This window comes from Osmerus mordax, chromosome 1 (genome assembly GCF_038355195.1).
Source record: "Osmerus mordax isolate fOsmMor3 chromosome 1, fOsmMor3.pri, whole genome shotgun sequence".
NCBI lineage: Eukaryota > Metazoa > Chordata > Actinopteri > Osmeriformes > Osmeridae > Osmerus > Osmerus mordax.
This window is the reverse complement of record NC_090050.1, coordinates 16487227-16507033: the sequence shown is the minus strand read 5'-3', so window position 1 is coordinate 16507033 and position 19807 is coordinate 16487227. Positions and strand designations below refer to the sequence as shown.

The window sequence follows — 19807 nt, the reverse complement described above, 5'->3', positions numbered from 1 at the left end:
AATGAAGTCAAGTGTAGAGAGGACTGGAGTCTTGAGGGGCTCGACACTACAGTCCAACTAGATTCTTCTGAGGGATATTTTAGAGCGCGCGTACTCAGATGCGCAGCCCGAAAATCTCAGCACTGATAGGGTGATAGGTGTGTGATGAAAAAAACTCACATGCATAAATATCATCTTTATTCTCTAGTGGAATTGGTTGTATTTTGACAATCACCAAGCCAAGCTCCATAACGATTCAATTAACACTCTCTAGAGACAGGCTTTAACTAACCACCACAATGTATTTTATCGATGAAAGCCCTGTGCACATGAAGCAATAAATATGAAGCATATTTGTTTTTTTACTTTGAGGTTTCCAGGTATATCCTCTGGTATTTCTACAGCTTCAATCCACAGTCTGAATCCTATTCCGACAGGTCACTCCTAGTACCTGCAGGTATGAGGACAGGGCATAAATAATAGCCAATGGCTACAGTGGTATTCAGGAGTGAATAGTGGGGGAGATCAATAACAATCTATAATTACCTGTATGGTGCTGCAATTTCAATCTCTTTTGGAAGGCCTCTCTCAGGGCAGTTAGGATGACGTCAGAATCACCAGCTGTAGGAGAGCTCATCTATCACAAATCAAATACTCTTATTGATCTTCATCTCTGTCTTCTGTCTCTTTCTTAATTTTTCTCTCTCCCCCCCCCCCCCCCCCCCCGCTCTCCTTCCCATTATTTTACTTTCTCCTCGTTCTCTCACACATACACACACACCCATCAACAAGTATACATGGTGTTCCTCAACCCAGGTGTGAGATGTACTTACTGGTTTGCAACTGTAGCTCTTTTTGATCCTCTCAGGGGGTGGGGGAGGTGGTGTGTTGGGAGGCTGGGGGATGAAGGGGGGCAGAGATTTCCGGCTCTCAAACACATGTGGAAGGGTGGTGCTGGTGGGTTTGAAGGATGGCACTGGTGGCAAAGGTCCTTTCTTGAGGGCCAAAGTGAGGGATGCCCCAAATGACCGGGGTAGGGTCTGGATGTCTGGACCTTTGAGGACATAATGGTGAATACACTGTTGCTTTCTGTTGTATGAAGCTGTTTCACCATCTCCTTACGGTCCCATGTAGGATGTCGTGACATTATGGGTAGTTAAGAAAGATCAATGAGACATAAAAAAATAAAATAAACTTTACTTGATATTTATAGCTACGCAGCTCAATTACTCTCTGCCTACCTTTGCTCCCCATTTCCTTCTGGATAGTCTCCAGTCCCCCAAATCTGTCGATGATGTGGCAGGCGACCTTGAAAGTGTTTCTGTCATTCAGGTCCTCGTCACTAAACCCTGCGTCCCTTAACAGCTTCTTCAGAGACGGAGTTATATCATCAAGCTGCACACAGGAAAGAAGGACACACACAAAGCCTGGGTTGTCATCAGTACAACAGTGAGAGGTCATGTTACAAGGATACTGTTGATTTCATGACTGATACATGTGAATGAATGGTGTGTGTGTGAATGTTCTGTTTTGCTGTGAAGTATTGATTAAACTATCAATGCTACTGAAAGTAAAAGTGGATGTTGCTCACACTGAAGCCTGTCTCTGGATCCATAGGTTCTTCATGTCTATGGAGAATAGATGAGAAATTAGTTGATCACAGGTTAGGTTTAACCATCCACCCCCACTTAAGATCAGTATTTCAAAGTATGTATATAAAAGATGACCGTGTATCTGTGTGCAAATGTTGTATTACTCTGAGTGAACAGATGTACTGCTCCCAGGCCTGCTTTGCTCCTGTATGGATAAATTGCCTGCTGAGTTGTGCAGTCTGTTATTATGGGTCGTCTGTGTCCACTCCCTCCTTCTCTCTAGGAGAGATAGAAGAGAGAGAGAAAGAGTTAGAATGCGCATGTGGAAAGGAGAAAGAGGAGGTGGTTGGGAGGGTGCAGGTGAGAGAGGGACCAGAGAGAGAGAGCAGAAAAAGACAGCATTAAAAAGGAAAGCACAAATAGAACAATTAACATATGAATGAATGAATCTACGGAAGAGACCGTAGAAGAGAAAAAAGAGCGCTGACCTGTGGGGGAGAGAGCAAACTCAACCTTGATGTAATGGAATCTGATGTGAGTGTGTGTGTGTGTGTGTTTTGTTCACCAAACCTTGGGCTCTTTGGATTTGTTTCACCATAGCAGCATGGAACCTTTCTGCCTCTGCTTCATCTGCAAAGTTTATACCTGCTTGGCAGTCCTGGACACACACACACACACATTATACAGTTGCACCAAATAGCCTCAAACAGACACTCAAAACTACATTAATGGCTAAATCATGTCCTCTTTCTGTGAAAGTCTGAGAAACACTAATAACAGACAATCTCACAAGGGTATCATCAGATCACAAGCCAGTGACGACACTGGCTGAGGCAGATCTAGATGGTTTTCAGATGTTTGGCTATGCCATGGTAAACACACTCCATGACTATCTGGGGGGTATTCCAGAAAGCAGGTCATGTGACATACCCGGGTAAGTTGACTCCCCAGCTGACACCCAGCGTTGTAGCAACATTGCCAGTAGGTTGCTGCAACATTGTGAATCAGCTGGTGGGTTAACTTACCCGGTTATGTTGCATAACCTGCTTTCTGGAATACCCCCCTGGTGTTTTGGTCACTATTGTGAGGGTAGGAACTTGCTGTTAGTGGAGGAGATTTTTGAAGTGACCATAATGTTGAGATCTGGTGTGGTTGTTCTATACACTTCAGTTCATACTCACATCTGAGGGAAAAGTGTGGAAGAAGGGGCAGACTGCAGTGTACTTAAATTGAATATACAGCTCTTGTTCCCATAGTAATTTAGATCGCTAGGTTTGGGGGTAGATAAAAAAAAAGAGGATTACGACAGTCATCTTGTGATGCAATACAATAGCGTAACAATGTTGAAATGAAAGGAGCATGACTGTACAGATGACACACCTATAAACACGTAACTTATTGCTTTCCAAAGAACCTGCCCACGATTACATTTGTGCATGATTACTTATGCACGTCCTCACACACTCACACATATTCAAAACACACACACACACACAACACTAGGCTAGGGCAGTGGATAAACAAGAACATTTGGCATCTTTCCAGACATCTGAAGCATTTCCTGCTTCAAAACAAGAACCACTGAATAGTAGCACTAATATGATTGTAGTTAGAAAGAGAGAGATAGGGGTTCGAGGGGGGTGGGGGGATGGAATTAGATAAATTAAAGGTGACATTCCAGACTGAGAACTACTGGTACAGTATACATGTTTTGCTTTCTCACCTTGACACAGTAGAGTCGTAGAAAATAAGAGCACACAGAGAGGTCTTTGACAAGACACAACACCCCAGAGCCCCTGGAGTTCCACACCTGATGTCCTGAGCCTGACCCTGAGGCAAGGACCACCTGAGCCACAGCACAGGTCTCTGCCTGGAACACATTGACATACAGGAGACAAACACACAAGCCACTTAGAAGTAACTACACAGGGCTGACACAGTTGAGAATCATGTATTAACTTTTTGCATTATTTACTTATACTAGTGAAAGTCAGTGCAGTGTATGCAGGTGGTACTGTAGCCAAACCAGATGTTATACTACGGTGTACATATTGTAATCTACAACCAAATATGTCCCACTATCTTCACACAGCCCTCCTACCTTCAGATACTACGGACTGTTAACTGGGCCATTTTACAACTATTCTTTGTTGTTAGGAAGTGGGCATCTAGAGTGTCCCTCTACAGGCTCTTCTAAGGAGTCTGGATATTGATGAAGAAAGTGTTTTGTCCGTCTTTTCATAAACGGAGTGACTAACTTCAGTTGAGTTCTGGATTTTAATAAGTATTATCAATCTGCAGATTGGGAGAGAAAACCAGACCTCTGACAATAAATGACAACACAACACCAGGCTTAGGTCTCAATCATGTCTCTCTCAGCTCTGAAGGCTGGAGGACCATCTTTTATAGGGCACAGGAATGTAAACATAGATAGTGACAGTCAGGCAGTAATGACGTTACAACAGTCTCAGAGAAAGAGATTCACTGCTCCAAACACATGACAACTAGAGAGTTCATAGTTGGAGCTCTCCTTGTAGTCATGACAAGGAACGTTTAGCCAGTACATTCTCCTGACCCCGAACATCTATTAACCCTGACACATAGACACAATCTACTCTTATTAATAGCAAGCTTACATGAGAACATACTAACTAGTATCCAATGACTAGTTCTATTGATTAGTGAATATTGTAAGCACACAGGAAATCCCAATTTCTTCCACACTATTCCTATATAAACATTGGGGTTTCCAGTTATATCTTCTGTTGCTGGTTCTTAGTGGTCACTCTAGCACCTTTAATTTCACACTTATGAGACAAGGATCTATGTTCAGAACCCAGATGAAAATTAGAATAAGAAAATTCTAATTATAAATGTATCAGAATTATAGGAGAGAATGACATAGTATGTGGACAATGTGTAACAGTGAGGTCTTGAAGAGTGTCAGGGGACACTCTGAGGAGCAGCTGAACTGACCTGACACTGGTGCCCCAGCAGTAAGAAGAGCAGAGCGTTCTCACGGACCGACAGCAACTCACTTAACACTCGACATCCGGATCCATCGCTGCTTGCCATCCCTCCCTATTTCTTCAACTTCTTGTCTATATACTGTATGTGTATCCGCCTGTCCAGTTCTATCAATACTTTCTGGCTTTCTGGCTATACTTTGTGTATTTTTCTAAACAGTCTGTTATGTTGTCATGTCAGACTCCAATATTCCTAGTGTGCAAAATTACTTCCTAGTGAAATCCCAGTAAAATTGACCTGTACTTCCTCATGCAAATTTTGGCTGGAATGTAAAAAACTTGCATGCCTGCCTCAAATGCCAAAATTTGCCTCTCATTGCCATATTGATGTAACTGACAGCATACATTGTTCATTACAAGAGCGACAAAACTATATACATTTAAGTAGTCCATAGAGCTCCCAAAAACTGATACACAGAATATTATTAAAACATTTATTTGAAACAGTGCCAAGGACAAGAAAAAGAACTAAAATCAATTCCAACACCTACAAAATACATCAGTTTGATGTCATAGATGCTGGTGACAGAGATACTAAAGGTTAAAGGTAAGACAAGACCTCCACTACACATCTTACTGGTTGTTGCCAAAAGATGACAACAAGTTACCATATAATTTCTCCAAGGTCCCTTAATACTCCTGGATGAATATGAGCTCAAATTCCTCCTCTGAATCCTTTACTATTCTCCCTTCTTTATTAAAAGTAAGTATGGGTGGAACTAGGACAGATCTGAGGAGGTGAGGGAAGACTTCTGACACTGAATCCTTTTGTCCTTTTGAGATTAAAATCATCATATTGCCCCTCAGCCTCTTACTGGCTGTTACAAACGGCTCCTCCTCCTCCATCGCCCCCTCCTCCACCACCTCCTCCTCCACCACCACCACCTCCTCCTTCTTCACCTCCATCTCGTCCTCCTTCAGCCCCACTGGCAGCAGGCCTTTTGCGTCTCTTATTGAGCAGCGGGTTGTTGGAGGTGTCCAAGTCTTTGATCATGACCTGGTCGTAGTCCACACGCATGGTGGCCAAGGCGCTGGTCATCTCCTCCTGCAGACAGGACAACAGCAGCCGTTAAACTGTGACAACAAGGGGCTTTAGCCCCATCTAGTTGTTGCTCTGAGTATGCAGCTACTGCCCCTGTCCCTTGCCAATCTACCAAGAACCGTAGCCATTGTGTACTCAACACAAGGTGTCAGTGTTACACAGACATTACAGTATCTCACCTTCACATCATCCCACAGCTCTCTATCCTCCGTTAAAACACGAGAGGTGTGGAGGGGGGTTGGAGGGACCACCATAGACTGCTACATAATCACACACACACATTAATCAGACACGTTTTTGTTTTTTTACAAGAAGTAGACAGGAACAAATGCACAATGAGTATTCCCGGTAGGAGAGATGCCTACATTGATCCAGGGGTGGTTCATAAACTGGCCAATGGTCATCCTCTCGGTAGGGTCAGTCTTCAACAGCTGGTTAATCAGCTGTTTGGCTACAGACAACAAAACAACATCAAACAAACTAAACTACAAGGTGTTTGTACACTCTAGCCCAGTGTTTCTCAACTGGTGGGTCGCAGACGTGAGCTTCGGATCCGTCAACAAATCTAACTGAAATTTTTAAGTTACCGAATTTCCGATGGTGGTGAGCTTTTATTTTGAAAGGTGCTCAAGTCTCACGCATTCCGCGTGAGACACCGAGTTGATAGCAGTCTCGAGTTATACAAAGTTACATGCTACCTACCAGCCAATCAGAAACACCACCAGCACAACACCAAGGACAAAAATGGGTCCTGAGGTTAGACCAATTGAGAAACACTGCTCTAGCCCAGTGGTTCTCAATCCTGGTCCTCTGGACCCCCTGCCCTGCATATTTTAGATGTTTCCCTGCTCCAACACACCTGATTCAAATGAATGACCATGCAGGGCAGAGGGTCCCGAGGACCAGGATTGAGAACCACTGCTCTAGCCTACCAACCAAAATGCACCTGCCACAAACCAACACTGAAGATTGGCTAAACACCTCTGTCCTTACTCTATCCCAACCAGTCCCCCACACACTGTCTTCCCCACCTTCCTCTGACACCTCAGCCCACTCTGGGGTGGGGAACTGGTACTGGCCCATCCGGATCCTCTGCTTCATCCCTGGAGAGATGGCCTGGCCCGTGTTGGAGTAGAATGGTGGAAACCCACAGAGCCTGGTACACACACACACATGCGGACACACACACAGTGAGGTTAGAGGTGAAGTCTGTGACTAAATGTGACAAGGTTCCCCTCACCCAGACACAGATGCAGAATAGTGTAGAGACACACAGAGTACTCACAGAATGTACATGATCACACCCAGAGACCACATATCACATGATTTGTCATATTTCTCTGGCCCAAGCACCTCAGGGGCTGACAGACAGATGGACAGAAGGATAAGCACACACGTACACACACACATGCACACACATGCACAAACGTACACACACACGTACACACACACATGCACACAGACAACAGAAACAGACATGCACAGAAAAATTAAAAACCACAAGAGATGGAATACCCATCCATACATTTACAAATGACATAGAAGTGTATTAGCAAGTCCTTACCAACATAGTAGGGGGTGTAACAGGGAGTCTGGAGAGAGTTGTGTGACGTGGTCTCTTTGGCAAAGCCAAAATCAGTCAACTTCAGCACAGCATTGCTCTCCTTGGTGTTGTAGAGCAGGTTTTCTGGCTACAGTGTGTGAGTGTATATGTGTGTGTTTTTGTGTGTAAACAAGGTGTTTAGAAGGGGTTTTTAATGAAGAGCATCATTCAATTCAGTAAGTGTTCCAATTTGTCAATGAGAGTGATACCTTGATGTCTCTGTGAGCGATATCCATGTGGTGGAGATACTCAATGGCTGTGCCTATGTCCCTCATGATCTCTGAGGCCTCTGATGAACAGACGTCAGATCAACACAGATGCTGAAGCTTAGACCACAATACACGCAGTCTACCACAGAGCAGCTGTGTGAAGCATGGAGCATGTGCCTCACCTCTCTCTGTGAATGCCTGGTCCCCTCTGGCCTGTATACGACTGAACAGCTCCCCTCCCTCCATACTGACCCAGAATAAGAGACAGTAATCCAAGTTACACAGTTATGAGGCCTTACTCTCAACAAATGTATACTGTCTTTTTCGCAGGTCTCTAGAACAAGACTAGCATTGTGCTTCAGCAATTACTAGCTCCAATTCTACTGAGCCCACACACACTAACCCCAGCGAGGTTAGCATTGTTAACCTTCTCATTAGTGACAGTTTTCCAATAGAATGACATCAAAAGGAATGTACCATGCTGTTCTGTGTATACTCACCACTCCATGATGATGAGCAGGCACTTCTTGCCCTGGTGGATGTTCTCGTACAGACTGAGGATCTGGACGATGTAGGGTCCTCCTGACACACGCCGATGAAGCTCAATCTCCCGCCTGGCTTTGGGACTGTCGTACAGAATCTGACAGAGAAGGACGACAGGAGGAAGGAAGAATCGAGTGTAATCAAAGATTTCCTTATACAGCATCTCCAATGACCTAAATAGGATCATTAAGTTAAGTGAGCCTCAACATGTGCTTGATGTCTGTAAGTTAGACAATCTCAGAGATCTGACGATCGATCCAGGAAAGAGGGACTAAGTCTCTGTATTTCACCTTACACTTTCTGTCAAATGCACACAGACACACACAGATACATGCACACACAACATTTCTTCAAACTCACTTATTACATCACCACTAATACTATTACTACCTCCATTTAAATGTGTTATTTTGGTAGAAATGTATTCCTGGAGAGGAGTTTAAGAAATAGTGCTGAATTTCAGTTCAACATCAAGAGTACCATTTAACCATTGTAAAAAGAGTAGGAAGAATTCTCAGACTGATGCCAAAACCTCCAAAGGATCCAACCTCCTGACTCTGTAAGGCATTCTGGGTCTGAGTTTCTGGTTTAGACCCAAAAAACATGCAAGGTGATCCTCCTTGTCGCATTTAATTCTGGTATGCTTGGTAAAGTTGAGAAATAATGTGGTAAACAATGTTTGCTTACTGTTCCAAGCAAAACATGCACTGAACCTCAGGGGGCTAGTCATCCTGTTTTCATGGGAAATTGCGGGTGGGGACTGGAACAGCTATCTGGATTAAAAGCTCTGAATACACTCACTACTGCTGAATCATACTGAAAACATTAAGGGGCACACAAAGCAGTTGCACCATGCACTGTGCTTGGAGAGATGGAAAACATAGAAAACTTCAGAGAACCTTTGAACACAGAATCAGGCAAAGTAGACAGGGCCAGAAAGTTCTCGTCTGGACAGGGCACTTGCCACAACAACGACCAGCACTGTCCCAGCAGAACCTGTGTGTCAGAGTTCCAGACAGCACATCACTGCTATCCCCAAACACGTCCATTGTCAGGCCAGGAGACTAATCAAGTTATGAAGCTCTCTGGCTCCCTTTCCAATCTGCTGACACACAGAGATACATCTCTTTCTTACATGTGCACATAGTATCCAGGCCCACAATCTCTAAAGTGGCAACAAAGTACCGGCCAACCAGACTCAGTCCTTCAGTATACCTACACTTCCTCGTGTTTAACGCTGCAGATGGGAGAAAGTCAGGTGATAAATAGCTAACCTCTGTCAAGCATGAAATAGTAGGCTAGTCTGGAGAATTTTCCCCATTGAAGGAGAGAAAGCCCACCAGCACTAAAAGGGGCTAGACAGACTAAATAATGGATGAATGCTCCTCCTTATCATCATATATATCCTCAAATGCTCCATTTAGATCAGTGACTAGGAGCCAAGCAAGTTGTCTGATTTAAGTATAAATGTGATTACTGACTCTTTCTCTCTCTCTCTCTCTCTCTCTCTCTCTCTCTCTCTCTCTCTCTCTCTCTCTCTCTCTTTCTCTCTCTCTCTCTCTCTCTCTCTCTCTCTCTCTCTCTCTCTCTCTCTCACACACACACACACACACACACACGGTAAAGCCTACCTTTAGAGCACATTTCTTGCCTGTCTTCTTGCAGTAACATTCCAGCACTTTGCCGGTAATACCCAGACCCAGTACTTGAGATGTTAGTTTGTAGTCGTCTGTTACCACATTCCGTTTAAACTCCAGTTTGGGAGAAACGGGTAGCTGAAAATGTGTGGGACCATTGACGATGTCATCCTCTGTGATGAGCAAAGAGTCCGGAGTCCCTGGAGTCTGATGTATCAGTTGCCTCTCCTCTCCATTCCCGTTACCAGTATCTTGCATGATTCAGGAAAGTAAAACTGGGTACGAGGACTGCTTGGCCACAACAAATGTCACTGGCGTACAATCACCGCCCCCCCAAAAAGAAGCCTTTTTCCGCTTTCACTGTCTCGCTTTCGAGGAGTCGAAAATAGTGTGCGTCAGACCCTGTACGAATATCCATATACTGTTTCAGATACTATGGACTTTTAGTTGTATTTTCCACTGATGCGTTCAACAGATGATATAGACTACTGTGGAGAGGGGTTGACACTTTTAAGGTTCCACAATTGCACATTTCAGCAAACGGTTTCCCTCTAATAGTCTACACAATTATTTGGTTCACACTCAACAAGGCCTGCCATAATGACTGAACATCTAGCCGAATAAACAAACATATGAATATATAACGGTGAGACATCCGGCCTGGATCATTTTATCTTCTTCGTTCCTCCCTGCCCGTCCTCTGGTATGGGTGCACCGAAGTCTCCAAGGCTCTTACGTCAGCGCAGGACAGCTCAAGTTCAAGACAGTGTTTATCTTAAAGGGGCCACTACGCCTAAAGGAACAGTGGATAGCTGGTATGGTGCAGTCTAGTGTATAACAAAGTAGAGAATACAGAGTATACCCCCTTCTTTTAAGAACATTTTTTATTCACACATCGTAAAAAAAACAGTATTTTTAGAGTATATCCTCAGTTCCCACTACACTGGTGAAGATCAAAAATGACCCTTCATAAATACTTATGCAATATTCCAGTGATTACCTCCAAAAACGAAATAAACCTAATTTGGTATAATACACTCTCAATAGAAAAATTAATATTGGATCAATCGAGAGGATTGACCTAGATCTACAGAGTGTAGGCCTTATGTCCATCGATGTCTCCTGAGGTGGAGTATCCTTGGCTGTTAATGGGCCAGTTCCCACGGCTGGGAGCTGGAGAGCGGACGATGTGCTGGAAGAGAACTTCCTGAGGGGAAATGCCCACCTGGGGCAGGTAGAGTCTGACATGGTCATCCTGACCAGGCCAGAAAGCATTAGGGTTGGCACGTCGGTAGGAGGGCTCCTTGTTTCTGATTCAGATTCAACACACATACATTGTATTAGAGTCCAGATACTATGTTAACTTATGGTTTGAATACATTCCCAAAAGAAATGAAAATCAAGTGATCATCTCAATTCTATCGATGCACAAAGTTCCTGAATATTAAAAATGTACCCACACTGTTAGAGAAAAGTCTTTAAGAATGTGTTAAAAAAAAAAAAATATGACTAAAATGTGTCATGCCTACCTGGACATCCGAATATACTCCTCCCTGGTCATCCAGCACTCAGTCTTATGCCCAACCTCAGCAAGACCAGTAGACAGGGTCATCATCTTGGGCTTCCGGTGGACTGATCTTCTGGAGGGGTACACAGGCCTGGGAAGGGAAAGGGGAGATATGGTGTGACAATGTGACATACACATGAAATACAGTCTGTGCCATGCATTGTTGTTAATAACTGTGTTATTCTCCTGTTGTTAGTGTTATTATACTACAACCATCCATAACTCACATCAGTTTGGGGACGTGTGTGGCTGCTTCCTCTTGGCTATCTTGCTCTTCCTTCTCCTCCTGGGGGGTGGCTCCATGGTCCCAGCTGAGCCAGCCCCTTAGACGGCCCCCACAGCCTGGGAGCGGGGTGGATCCTGCCTGCCTCAGTACAGGACGCTCTGGACCCCCCACATTATAATCCCCCGGGTGCAGGAGCACTGGAGAGCACACAATGTTTTGATTGAAATACTTTTGATCCTTCTCATAGGCGATGATCATAAGCTCTGTACTCAAGCAGCTGACGTAAATGTGTTGCAGATAGCCAATGATATTTTTTAGATCAGTTGCATTAGTAGTATTAGTTCTAAGTTTGGATGTCTCATGCTTGTCTGGGTACTGCATGCCTGTATTGTCTGGCTCACCTTTCTCCAATGAGGACTGACTGACAGAAACTCCCTTTTTGCGACACTGATCCAGTGTGTCCAGGTACTCCCCTAAACACTGCCTCCTGAAGCGGTCCACAGCCAGGCCTGTGCTCCCTCCCAGAGAGGACGGCTGGGAGTGGGCGTCCTGCCTGGGATCACTCTGGCATAGCATCTTCATGATAGCCAGCACCTCTTCATCACGCATCCCCTCCTGGAAACAAGGAACAGAGGCCAGGATGCCAGTGGACAGATTTGAACCACGGCACCATTCTAATTCAAGTGACAGGCAATTCCTATATAGTCTCCAACCGTCTGAAACTACAACACACCGTGTGTTGTTGAAACCCAAGCTGAAGAGCAACTTAAACAAAGAAAAGAGATTGACACCAGTCAACAAGGACAGCGTTCTTTAAGCCCAGCTCAACAGTAGCTCTAATCCCTCACCATCCCCCTGGAGCGCCGGTGCTGCAGGATGCAAGCTTGCTCCTCCTGCGACTGCGGTGGCGTACTCTGACTCAGCTCAGGTTTGACATGGGACAGTCGCTGTGGACAGAGGCGACTCGTCCGAGCTAGCAGAGATCTCTGGTTCCATAGCTGTTGCTCTGAGATACACGGACAGGAGTGGAGGAACAAAAGTGAGGGGGGGGGGGGGGGGGGGGAGTGAAGGGCGGCACTGACAAGGGTTAATTTTATAGCTGTAATTCAGGCTACCTACCTGGAAGACAAGGGGCATACTGCTCACTGATCCTCACATTCCCTGTTTCTCCCATGGCTACCCCCCTCTCCAGGCAAGTGTCCTCTGGCAAGTAAAGGGGAAGATCATCGGTCTCTGCCAGACTGCAGTTGGCATTGCTTGTCCTGATCACAATGTCCTGGCTCCAATCCTTGATATCCTTAGCCAGGTTCTTCACTGTCAATGAGTCCCCCTCCCTTCCAATCAGATAGGACACTAGCTTATCCAGGCGCTCAGGAGCCATTGGGATTCCCTCCTGGTCACAAATACACATCATTTTAGATGATGACATCACAATTTAGGTTTAGGCATTGAAAGTCTTGAATTAAATTAATACCTTCTCCAAAGCAGATCGCAGGTCCTCCCGGCTAATGATCTTCCCGGTGCCATGTTTGTCTAGACGTTTGGCTATCTCATTCGTGCACAGCTCGTTGGTGCTGAGATACCGTTTAATTTCTTTCAGTTTGCTCTGCTGGGAATTAGGCCTACCCTTCCACTCCCTTGAATCAATGTTCCAAAGCGATGGACGAGTCTCGACGGCACCTGATCCGCTCTGGAGAGAACATATTTTTTTGAACTCGTCTTAATTGTGTTCAGAACTTTTAGCAGGCTATAGACAATACAAACGAATCCCACCTTGCAAGTAGTCTATCTGGGGATGTATACAAAAAAACTCCAAACCTTTGGTGAGGGAATTTTCTCTGTGTTTTTCTCTCTCTCAACTACAAGCATTTCAAGCTCGGTTACTGTCGGCTTGGCGTGAAGCCACTTTGACAAGTTCCCGATATTATCGAGCTCCTTGCGAAAGACCCTCCGTTGCTCAACCCAGTCTCGATGATTAGCAACATCTTTTCCTGGTAGCATAGTCGTCAGCAATACCCCGTGGTCTCGGTCCCCTATTCCAGGCGCAACCACAGGAACGCTTCGATTTTTGGTACTTGTCATCTGCTTCGAAGGCACCTGAATGGAATTCAACCTACGCATTGGTTGTGCGATAATAACCCTGTTTCGAGTTTTCGCTGGGCCGAACGCTCTGCATGCCATCTTATAAAAATATGTCTGTGATAAGTCTCTCTTTTTAATTCCTTTTAGTTGCTCTTTTGTCTTCAAGTCAACCATATTTACTATGTCATTGGTTGACATTATACATCTAGGTTAAAAATACATTAGACTATAGATAGGCCTACACGCATTGAGAATTTAAAAAACGCCAAGATTAACTTTCAGGGACGTGGATTCACAGACCCAGTCAATTATTTTCTTGGGCCCTGTCTGACTGAGGATTGTTTACGCATGGTAACCTTGGCAATAGTCCTTGTATTGCGCAACGGCATTCTATTTGACTTGTTAGAATTCTACAAAGCAATTCAGCCTACACCAGAGAAAATAGCGGTACAAGAACAATTGGTTTGTGTATTTTTTCTTTTTAAAACGTTAAGTTGAATGCAGTAATAGCCACAGCCACACTACAGTCATCTATAAGCATTATAGCATACGTTAATTTATTGTTAATAAAACGAGTTCACTAAACTAAGGCAGTTGATGAACATACATTGGGGGTTTCCTTCTGATGTATATACATTTATCAAGTTGATTGGCATGAATGACAAGCTTGTTACAATTGGTCTCTGCAGTGTTCTTTTAGTTAGGTGTGGGCTATCCCTGTAGGGCACGGTCTAACACATTTTCATCTTGAACAGGGAAGGGCATAGTGACACGCAATTGCTGCTGCGTCTCCATAGTGCGCTGTATGGTCTCGTAGGCGTTGGAGTTCCCAGACCAGCACCGCCGAGCCACCTGGAGGAACCAGACAAACGAAGGTTAGAGTAGATGAAGAAGTGCATACTGTACCGATCCCACACAAAACTACAGGTTTTTGACACTTGACTAATGATTTCATGTGTCATAAACCCGTGATTTTACCAACACAGATTAGATCCTTCACACATCCAGTTAAGGGCCTTACCCCACTGGACACATCCAGTTAAGGGCCTTACCCCATTGGACACATCCTGTTTAGGGCCTTACCCCACTGGACACATCCTGTTTAGGGCCTTACCCCACTGGACACATCCTGTTTAGGGCCTTACCCCACTGGACACATCCTGTTTAGGGCCTTACCCCATCGGACACATCCAGTTAAGGGCCTTACCCCACTGGACACATCCTGTTTAGGGCCTTACCCCTCTGGACACATCCTGTTTAGGGCCTTACCCCATTGGACACATCCAGTTAAGGGCCTTACCCCACTGGACACATCCTGTTTAGGGCCTTACCCCATTGGACACATCCAGTTAAGGGCCTTACCCCATTGGACACATCCTGTTAAGGGCCTTACCCCATTGGACACATCCCAGTTGAGCATGAGAGTGGCACGCTTGGCTGCCTCTCTGGATCCGTCCAGAAGCAGGCCAAAGCCTCCATTGATCACCTCACCCCTGGAGGGACACACAGCAATCTGTTTCAGGTTCTCTACAAAGTGTGTTATTTGTGGGCTTTGTGTTGTACATCAGGAACATTTTCATAGATGATAGACTGGATAGATAAAGGAGGCAGGACTCAGGCCTTACCAGCCAACTCCTCCTCCGTTGTGCAGGGAAACCCAGGTTGCTCCTCGGAATGCATCGCCTACAAAGTTCTGGACAGCCATGTCTGGCAGGGGAGAGAGATGGAGCGTGTCATGGTCACAATGTTTGATCGATCTAACATCTGCTGTGGTTCTAGTAGATTCATGCTACTGTCATTTACAGGCAAATTATTACAGCGTGTTTGATCATTGGTTGGTGTGTAGAACTGTGGTGCACCTGCGCAGAAGGCTGACCCATCATACACATTGGAGGTCTCTCTAAAGGGGCTGTCTGTGCCACTGACATCATGATGGTCTCTGCTGATAACAACAGGAGCCTAGACAGAGAAGAGGTACACTTCCGTGAATAATGTTCACTGAACCCTAAGACAAACACTATAGAGCCATAGCATGGACAGAATAAAAATGTGACACAAAATCAATTATTTTACCGAAACCCTTCCATCAGCAATAGCTTGATTGATGGCTAAGGCGATGCAGACTCTGCCTTTCTGGTCTGAGTAGAGGATCCTGGCTTGGGAACCCACCACCTACAAATGCACCGGCACCCAGTCAACCACAGCGTTTATATCATGACAATTTGCACAATAAGATTAGAGTTTTGTGAATGATTGGAAAGTCTTTACCATATTATGTTTTCCCGCCTCACGGATCCAGCGGATGTTGTCATCATACTGCTGCCGCACACGCTCAGTCACGTTTGCGCTGATCTCCTCCAGGACGGTGGCGGCAATGTCATCAGTCAGCGCCAGGTCACAGGGTTTCCCAGAAGTGCAGACCCACCGGAAGGGCCCGAAACCCAGAGAAAATATGTCACTGAGGGGAGAAGAGTCTATGGTTTGTGTACAAATCTATAGGGGTTCAGAGATTTCATATATCCATAGGATCTCTGACAGTTTGTTCCTGGTTGTAGACCCTTTATCGCTCAATGCCTGCTTAAAGCATGACCTTCCAAAAGCCTCACCCCATGATGTGCTGCACGTAGGAGGGGTAGCGGAACTCGGTGGCTCCACCTCCACTCTTCTCTACCTCTGCCCCTGAAAACAGAGACGGAAACCAGCTTACCCGTCCACCTGTGACAATGGACCCAGCAGTGTCGTGGTGCGTGCGTTCTGTGAGTACTGTGAGACTAACCAGCTCTCTTGGCCTCCAGAAGAAAGGCATTTCCATAGTCCCAGAAGAACATTCCGGCATCTGACAGCTTGTTGATGGCTGCTACCTGCCTACACAGACTGGAGAAAGAGAAATATAGATTATCCTCTTACCCATTAACAAAAACAGACCTACTTTTGTCCCTCGCACTTTCTATTAAATAACCACATTTATCTATAGATTTATGTTCAACCTTTTAATTGGATATACACAGAGCACAACTGAAGCATTATCAGCCTTAATGTGGTGTGTGTTTGTCAAAATGTCCTTTTCCGACCTCTCGTGCACCATGGTGCGGAAGCGACTGGGGTCGGTGGCCATGACTTGGTTGGCTTGGCGGAGGGTGAGCTGGACGGGGTAATAGCCTCCACTGAAGGGGTTGTGAAGGGAAGTCTGGTCAGAACCCAGGTCCACAAGCAGCTCCCCTGTACACTCATACTCCTTCAACAGTCTCTCCCTGTCACCGGGGAGATGATGGAATGGTCTATATACTGAAGTAGTACAGTGTGATTCTGATCTGGGTAATGCTGCTTTATATGTGAATGCCATCCCCTACTTACCATAGGTCCACTATGTTGCCATGGTAACCCAGACTGAGTGGAGTATTTGTGGTCTTACACTCTCTGTAGAATCACAAGGACAATCTAGTACTGACACTAACAGTATGAAGACACAACAAACATACACAGGCTACATTGTCACTGGTTAAGGATGTGAATTTCTGAAGGTTTTCTGCTGTCACAATTTACATTTACATTTTACATTTACAATTTTACCTAATGCGCTGGATGCATCGATCCATATCACTGGTGACCTCCATCAACCAGCCCTGCTCATGTCTCTTCTTCAAAGGAGCCTCATCCACCTAGAGGAGACCCAGTCATCCCCAAACCACAGATTGTTTAAACATACTGATCTTATATTGAATTTAAAACATCAGTCACTATAATACAACTAACCGGTCATTTCTAAGATCCTTATCGGTTAACTGACCTCAGCAATAACTCCTATACAGCCAGCGATGACTGCTGCCTTAGCCTGAGCACCGCTCATGCCCCCCAGGCCTGAGGTCACAAACACACGGCCCTGCATGTCCCCTGACCCAAGGTATCTCCGTCCTGCATTTAACAGTGTCAGCTACAGAGAGGGAAAGAGAGATAAAGGGAAATTAAACCAATATCAAAGGTTTCCAAGGTATTAGCAGCTCTTACTGTTGACTGAATGGACTCACCATGGTGCCGTGGACAATCCCCTGAGGCCCAATGTAGCAATAACTACCAGCAGTCATCTGACCATACCTGGGGAACACACACACTTATAAATGTGGTCAACACAGGAGAAAACTCACAGGAGAAGAGGGGCATGAGTATATAAGATGACTACTTACATTGATACTCCTAGAGCAAACATCTTTTCATACTGTTCTCTTGAGGAGTAATTTGGGATGACCTGAGAAGGGTGTAAGGTGAAAGAAACATGTAACGTGAAACAACCAATCTGATATCAGCACATGGCGGTGAGGCGATGTGTCAGCCTTACCATTCCGTTGGTGATGATGGCACGTGGAGAGGAGGCTAGGCTGGGAAACAGCCCCATCGGGTGACCACTGTACATCACCAAAGTCTGCTCCTCTGTCATCTCACTCAGGTAGTGCATCACCAGACGGAACTACACACACACACACACATGTAGACGTGTACACACACAAAGTCAGAACATGTACTCTTAGCTGCTCAAAGGCAAATTTCGCCCTAGGCTTACCTGGGCCCAGTTACTGAACACTTGTCCATTTCCTCCATAGGTGACCAGCTCTTGAGGATACTGAACAATAGAGGTATAGAGTAAAGAGGTCAAAACTCTTATGGAGACATGTAATGTCTGCTATTCAGTTCTGTGACAACTGCATCACTGCCCACAGCATTTGGATAGTGTATGTTTGGACGTGCACTACGGTAATAGCATTGGTTTATACAACGTGACAAATAGCTCTTCCCATGTTGGCCTTTAAGGCAAGGGTTGCCAGGAGGAGGTGAGCTGATGAGACAATAGTTACCTGGGCTACTGCTGGATCCAGGTTGTTCATTATCATGAGCATGATGGAGGCTGCTTGACGTGTTCGACAGGGGTACTGGTCTATTGGGTAAGCCCTGAGGGATCACACACACAAACACAGAATACACCATGAATGTGATGTGGGGGTTGGTTCTCAAGTATGGGTGAATGTGTCACAGCAGGTCTGTGAAAGGGAGATTACATGAAAGCTCTGAACTTAACACGTATATGACATCACCTCATGAGAATGCGGGGACAGAAACGGTACATGTAGATGTGTCCATACTGTCTGAGCTCCTGGGCAAACTCAGCAGCCAGCATGGAGTGGTGAGAAGGAGGGAAGTAACGCAGGGAGTTCCTCAAGGCCAGCTAAACAGAGAGGGAGAGACAGAAATATTTAGTTGCAGTTTGAATATTGGCTAGTCAGATATTTTTGTATTTCTTTATATGCAAGGTGTATGTGTATGGAAACCACATAATGCCTAAAGGAGACAGCCCTAACGAATCTTCAACCCTCTCTCTTTTGTTTTCCCAACAGTTGGAACACCTCTCTTATCTCTCTTAATCATTGACTGTGGTCTTTGCTCCTAATTTGAAGTCTAGAGGAATCTGCTTGTTTGGGAGAAAGCCTGATATCATACCAATCGTTTATTTGGCATGTTTTCTACTACTTTCATAAAGAATCATCACACTTTTGTGATCCTACTCAGGATTATATGATTTGTAGAGTTGAAATGCTGTTGGAAATGTACATAGTGGAGATCAAGAACTTCTCTTTGAAAGCTCATCTATCCTAAATAACTACAACAGATATGGTATTTACTCACCCGCTCCTCATCTGGCGTGAGGTTGGGGGTCCGGACAGGTGCATGTGGTAGGCTGGGATCTCGACCCTGGTTGACAGGCATAGGGTCCAAGGGAAGCCCACTACAAATGTCCTTCAGGTTTGACATCCTGTACGCTGTGCAGTCACACTTAGAGATGAGAGATCAGTAGGGTTGGACAGAGTGAAAGGGCAGCTCTGAACCTCACTGCAGTGTCCACAGTCTCAGATAAGCACCTTCAGTCTTTAGAACAGCTACCTGTATACGTTGGGGTGGGGGTCACCCTCATGTCTCTTTCATTGGCTGTTTGGGTTTTTGGGCTGCCAATAGCAGGGTTGGAACAGAGCAGTGTGTCTGGAAATAATTTACCTAATGCTGAACATGTTGTCGCACACACTTCAGTGGACAAACACCGTAGATGATCTCTGACCTCCCTGGCTAAAATATGTAACTGTTACACACAAAATACCTCATTCCCATCAACATGTCACAGAAACCTTTGACCAGTGGGGGCCAGTGCGTCTGTAACAACAAGCTTGGACCCCCTTGTGGCCCTAAATGTAGAGTTTGAACAATTATTAACTTGGTCTTTTTCCTGTTAATTTCCTTCACTGCATTGCAGGCATTATGA

At 45.2% G+C, this 19807-nt stretch overlaps 4 protein-coding genes across 6 annotated transcripts; all 4 read right to left on the bottom strand.

The window, feature by feature from the left end:
• Window positions 1–156: 156 nt before the first annotated feature.
• Window positions 157–4801, bottom strand: si:dkey-197j19.6 (actin nucleation-promoting factor WASL). Of its 2 annotated transcripts, none has more exons than XR_010876396.1 (10): window positions 4548–4801; window positions 3295–3441; window positions 2753–2839; window positions 2142–2229; window positions 1736–1850; window positions 1571–1607; window positions 1221–1374; window positions 813–1033; window positions 526–600; window positions 157–430 (listed from the first exon to the last, which is right to left on the bottom strand). XR_010876396.1 is itself a non-coding variant. In XM_067232784.1 (10 exons), exons 1-10 carry the CDS (start codon window positions 4644–4646, stop codon window positions 405–407), a joined length of 1065 nt encoding a protein of 354 aa, XP_067088885.1. In that variant the 5' UTR covers window positions 4647–4801; the 3' UTR covers window positions 163–404. The 2 variants fall into 2 exon arrangements, 1 of the variants encoding a protein (XP_067088885.1); XM_067232784.1 differs by having other exon boundaries at window positions 163–430; window positions 526–616.
• A 238-nt stretch (window positions 4802–5039) lies between these two features.
• Window positions 5040–10307, bottom strand: LOC136938069 (MAP kinase-activated protein kinase 2-like). 2 transcript variants are annotated; one of them, XM_067231418.1, is made up of 11 exons: window positions 9626–10307; window positions 7952–8091; window positions 7634–7698; window positions 7452–7531; window positions 7204–7330; window positions 6925–7000; window positions 6671–6795; window positions 6005–6090; window positions 5819–5899; window positions 5462–5642; window positions 5040–5431 (listed from the first exon to the last, which is right to left on the bottom strand). In XM_067231418.1, exons 1-11 carry the CDS (start codon window positions 9887–9889, stop codon window positions 5409–5411), a joined length of 1248 nt encoding a protein of 415 aa, XP_067087519.1. In that variant the 5' UTR covers window positions 9890–10307; the 3' UTR covers window positions 5040–5408. The 2 variants fall into 2 exon arrangements, with proteins under 2 accessions (XP_067087519.1, XP_067087436.1); XM_067231335.1 differs by having other exon boundaries at window positions 5040–5642.
• Window positions 10308–10527: 220 nt separating this feature from the next.
• si:dkey-197j19.5 (EF-hand calcium-binding domain-containing protein 12) lies at window positions 10528–13433 on the bottom strand. The gene is made up of 8 exons (XM_067243186.1): window positions 13243–13433; window positions 12899–13114; window positions 12544–12817; window positions 12273–12430; window positions 11826–12039; window positions 11426–11621; window positions 11161–11289; window positions 10528–10941 (listed from the first exon to the last, which is right to left on the bottom strand). The coding sequence occupies exons 1-8, from the start codon at window positions 13423–13425 to the stop codon at window positions 10719–10721; spliced, it is 1593 nt and encodes a 530-aa protein (XP_067099287.1). The 5' UTR covers window positions 13426–13433; the 3' UTR covers window positions 10528–10718.
• A 539-nt stretch (window positions 13434–13972) lies between these two features.
• On the bottom strand, window positions 13973–19392 carry uroc1 (urocanate hydratase 1). The gene is made up of 19 exons (XM_067241528.1): window positions 19180–19392; window positions 18591–18721; window positions 18354–18447; window positions 18062–18121; window positions 17840–17968; window positions 17688–17749; window positions 17532–17598; window positions 17294–17437; window positions 17077–17165; window positions 16861–16923; window positions 16578–16757; window positions 16283–16380; window positions 16113–16185; window positions 15775–15964; window positions 15580–15678; window positions 15366–15465; window positions 15132–15213; window positions 14900–14999; window positions 13973–14358 (listed from the first exon to the last, which is right to left on the bottom strand). The coding sequence occupies exons 1-19, from the start codon at window positions 19303–19305 to the stop codon at window positions 14218–14220; spliced, it is 2028 nt and encodes a 675-aa protein (XP_067097629.1). The 5' UTR covers window positions 19306–19392; the 3' UTR covers window positions 13973–14217.
• Between the last annotated feature and the right edge of the window lie 415 nt (window positions 19393–19807).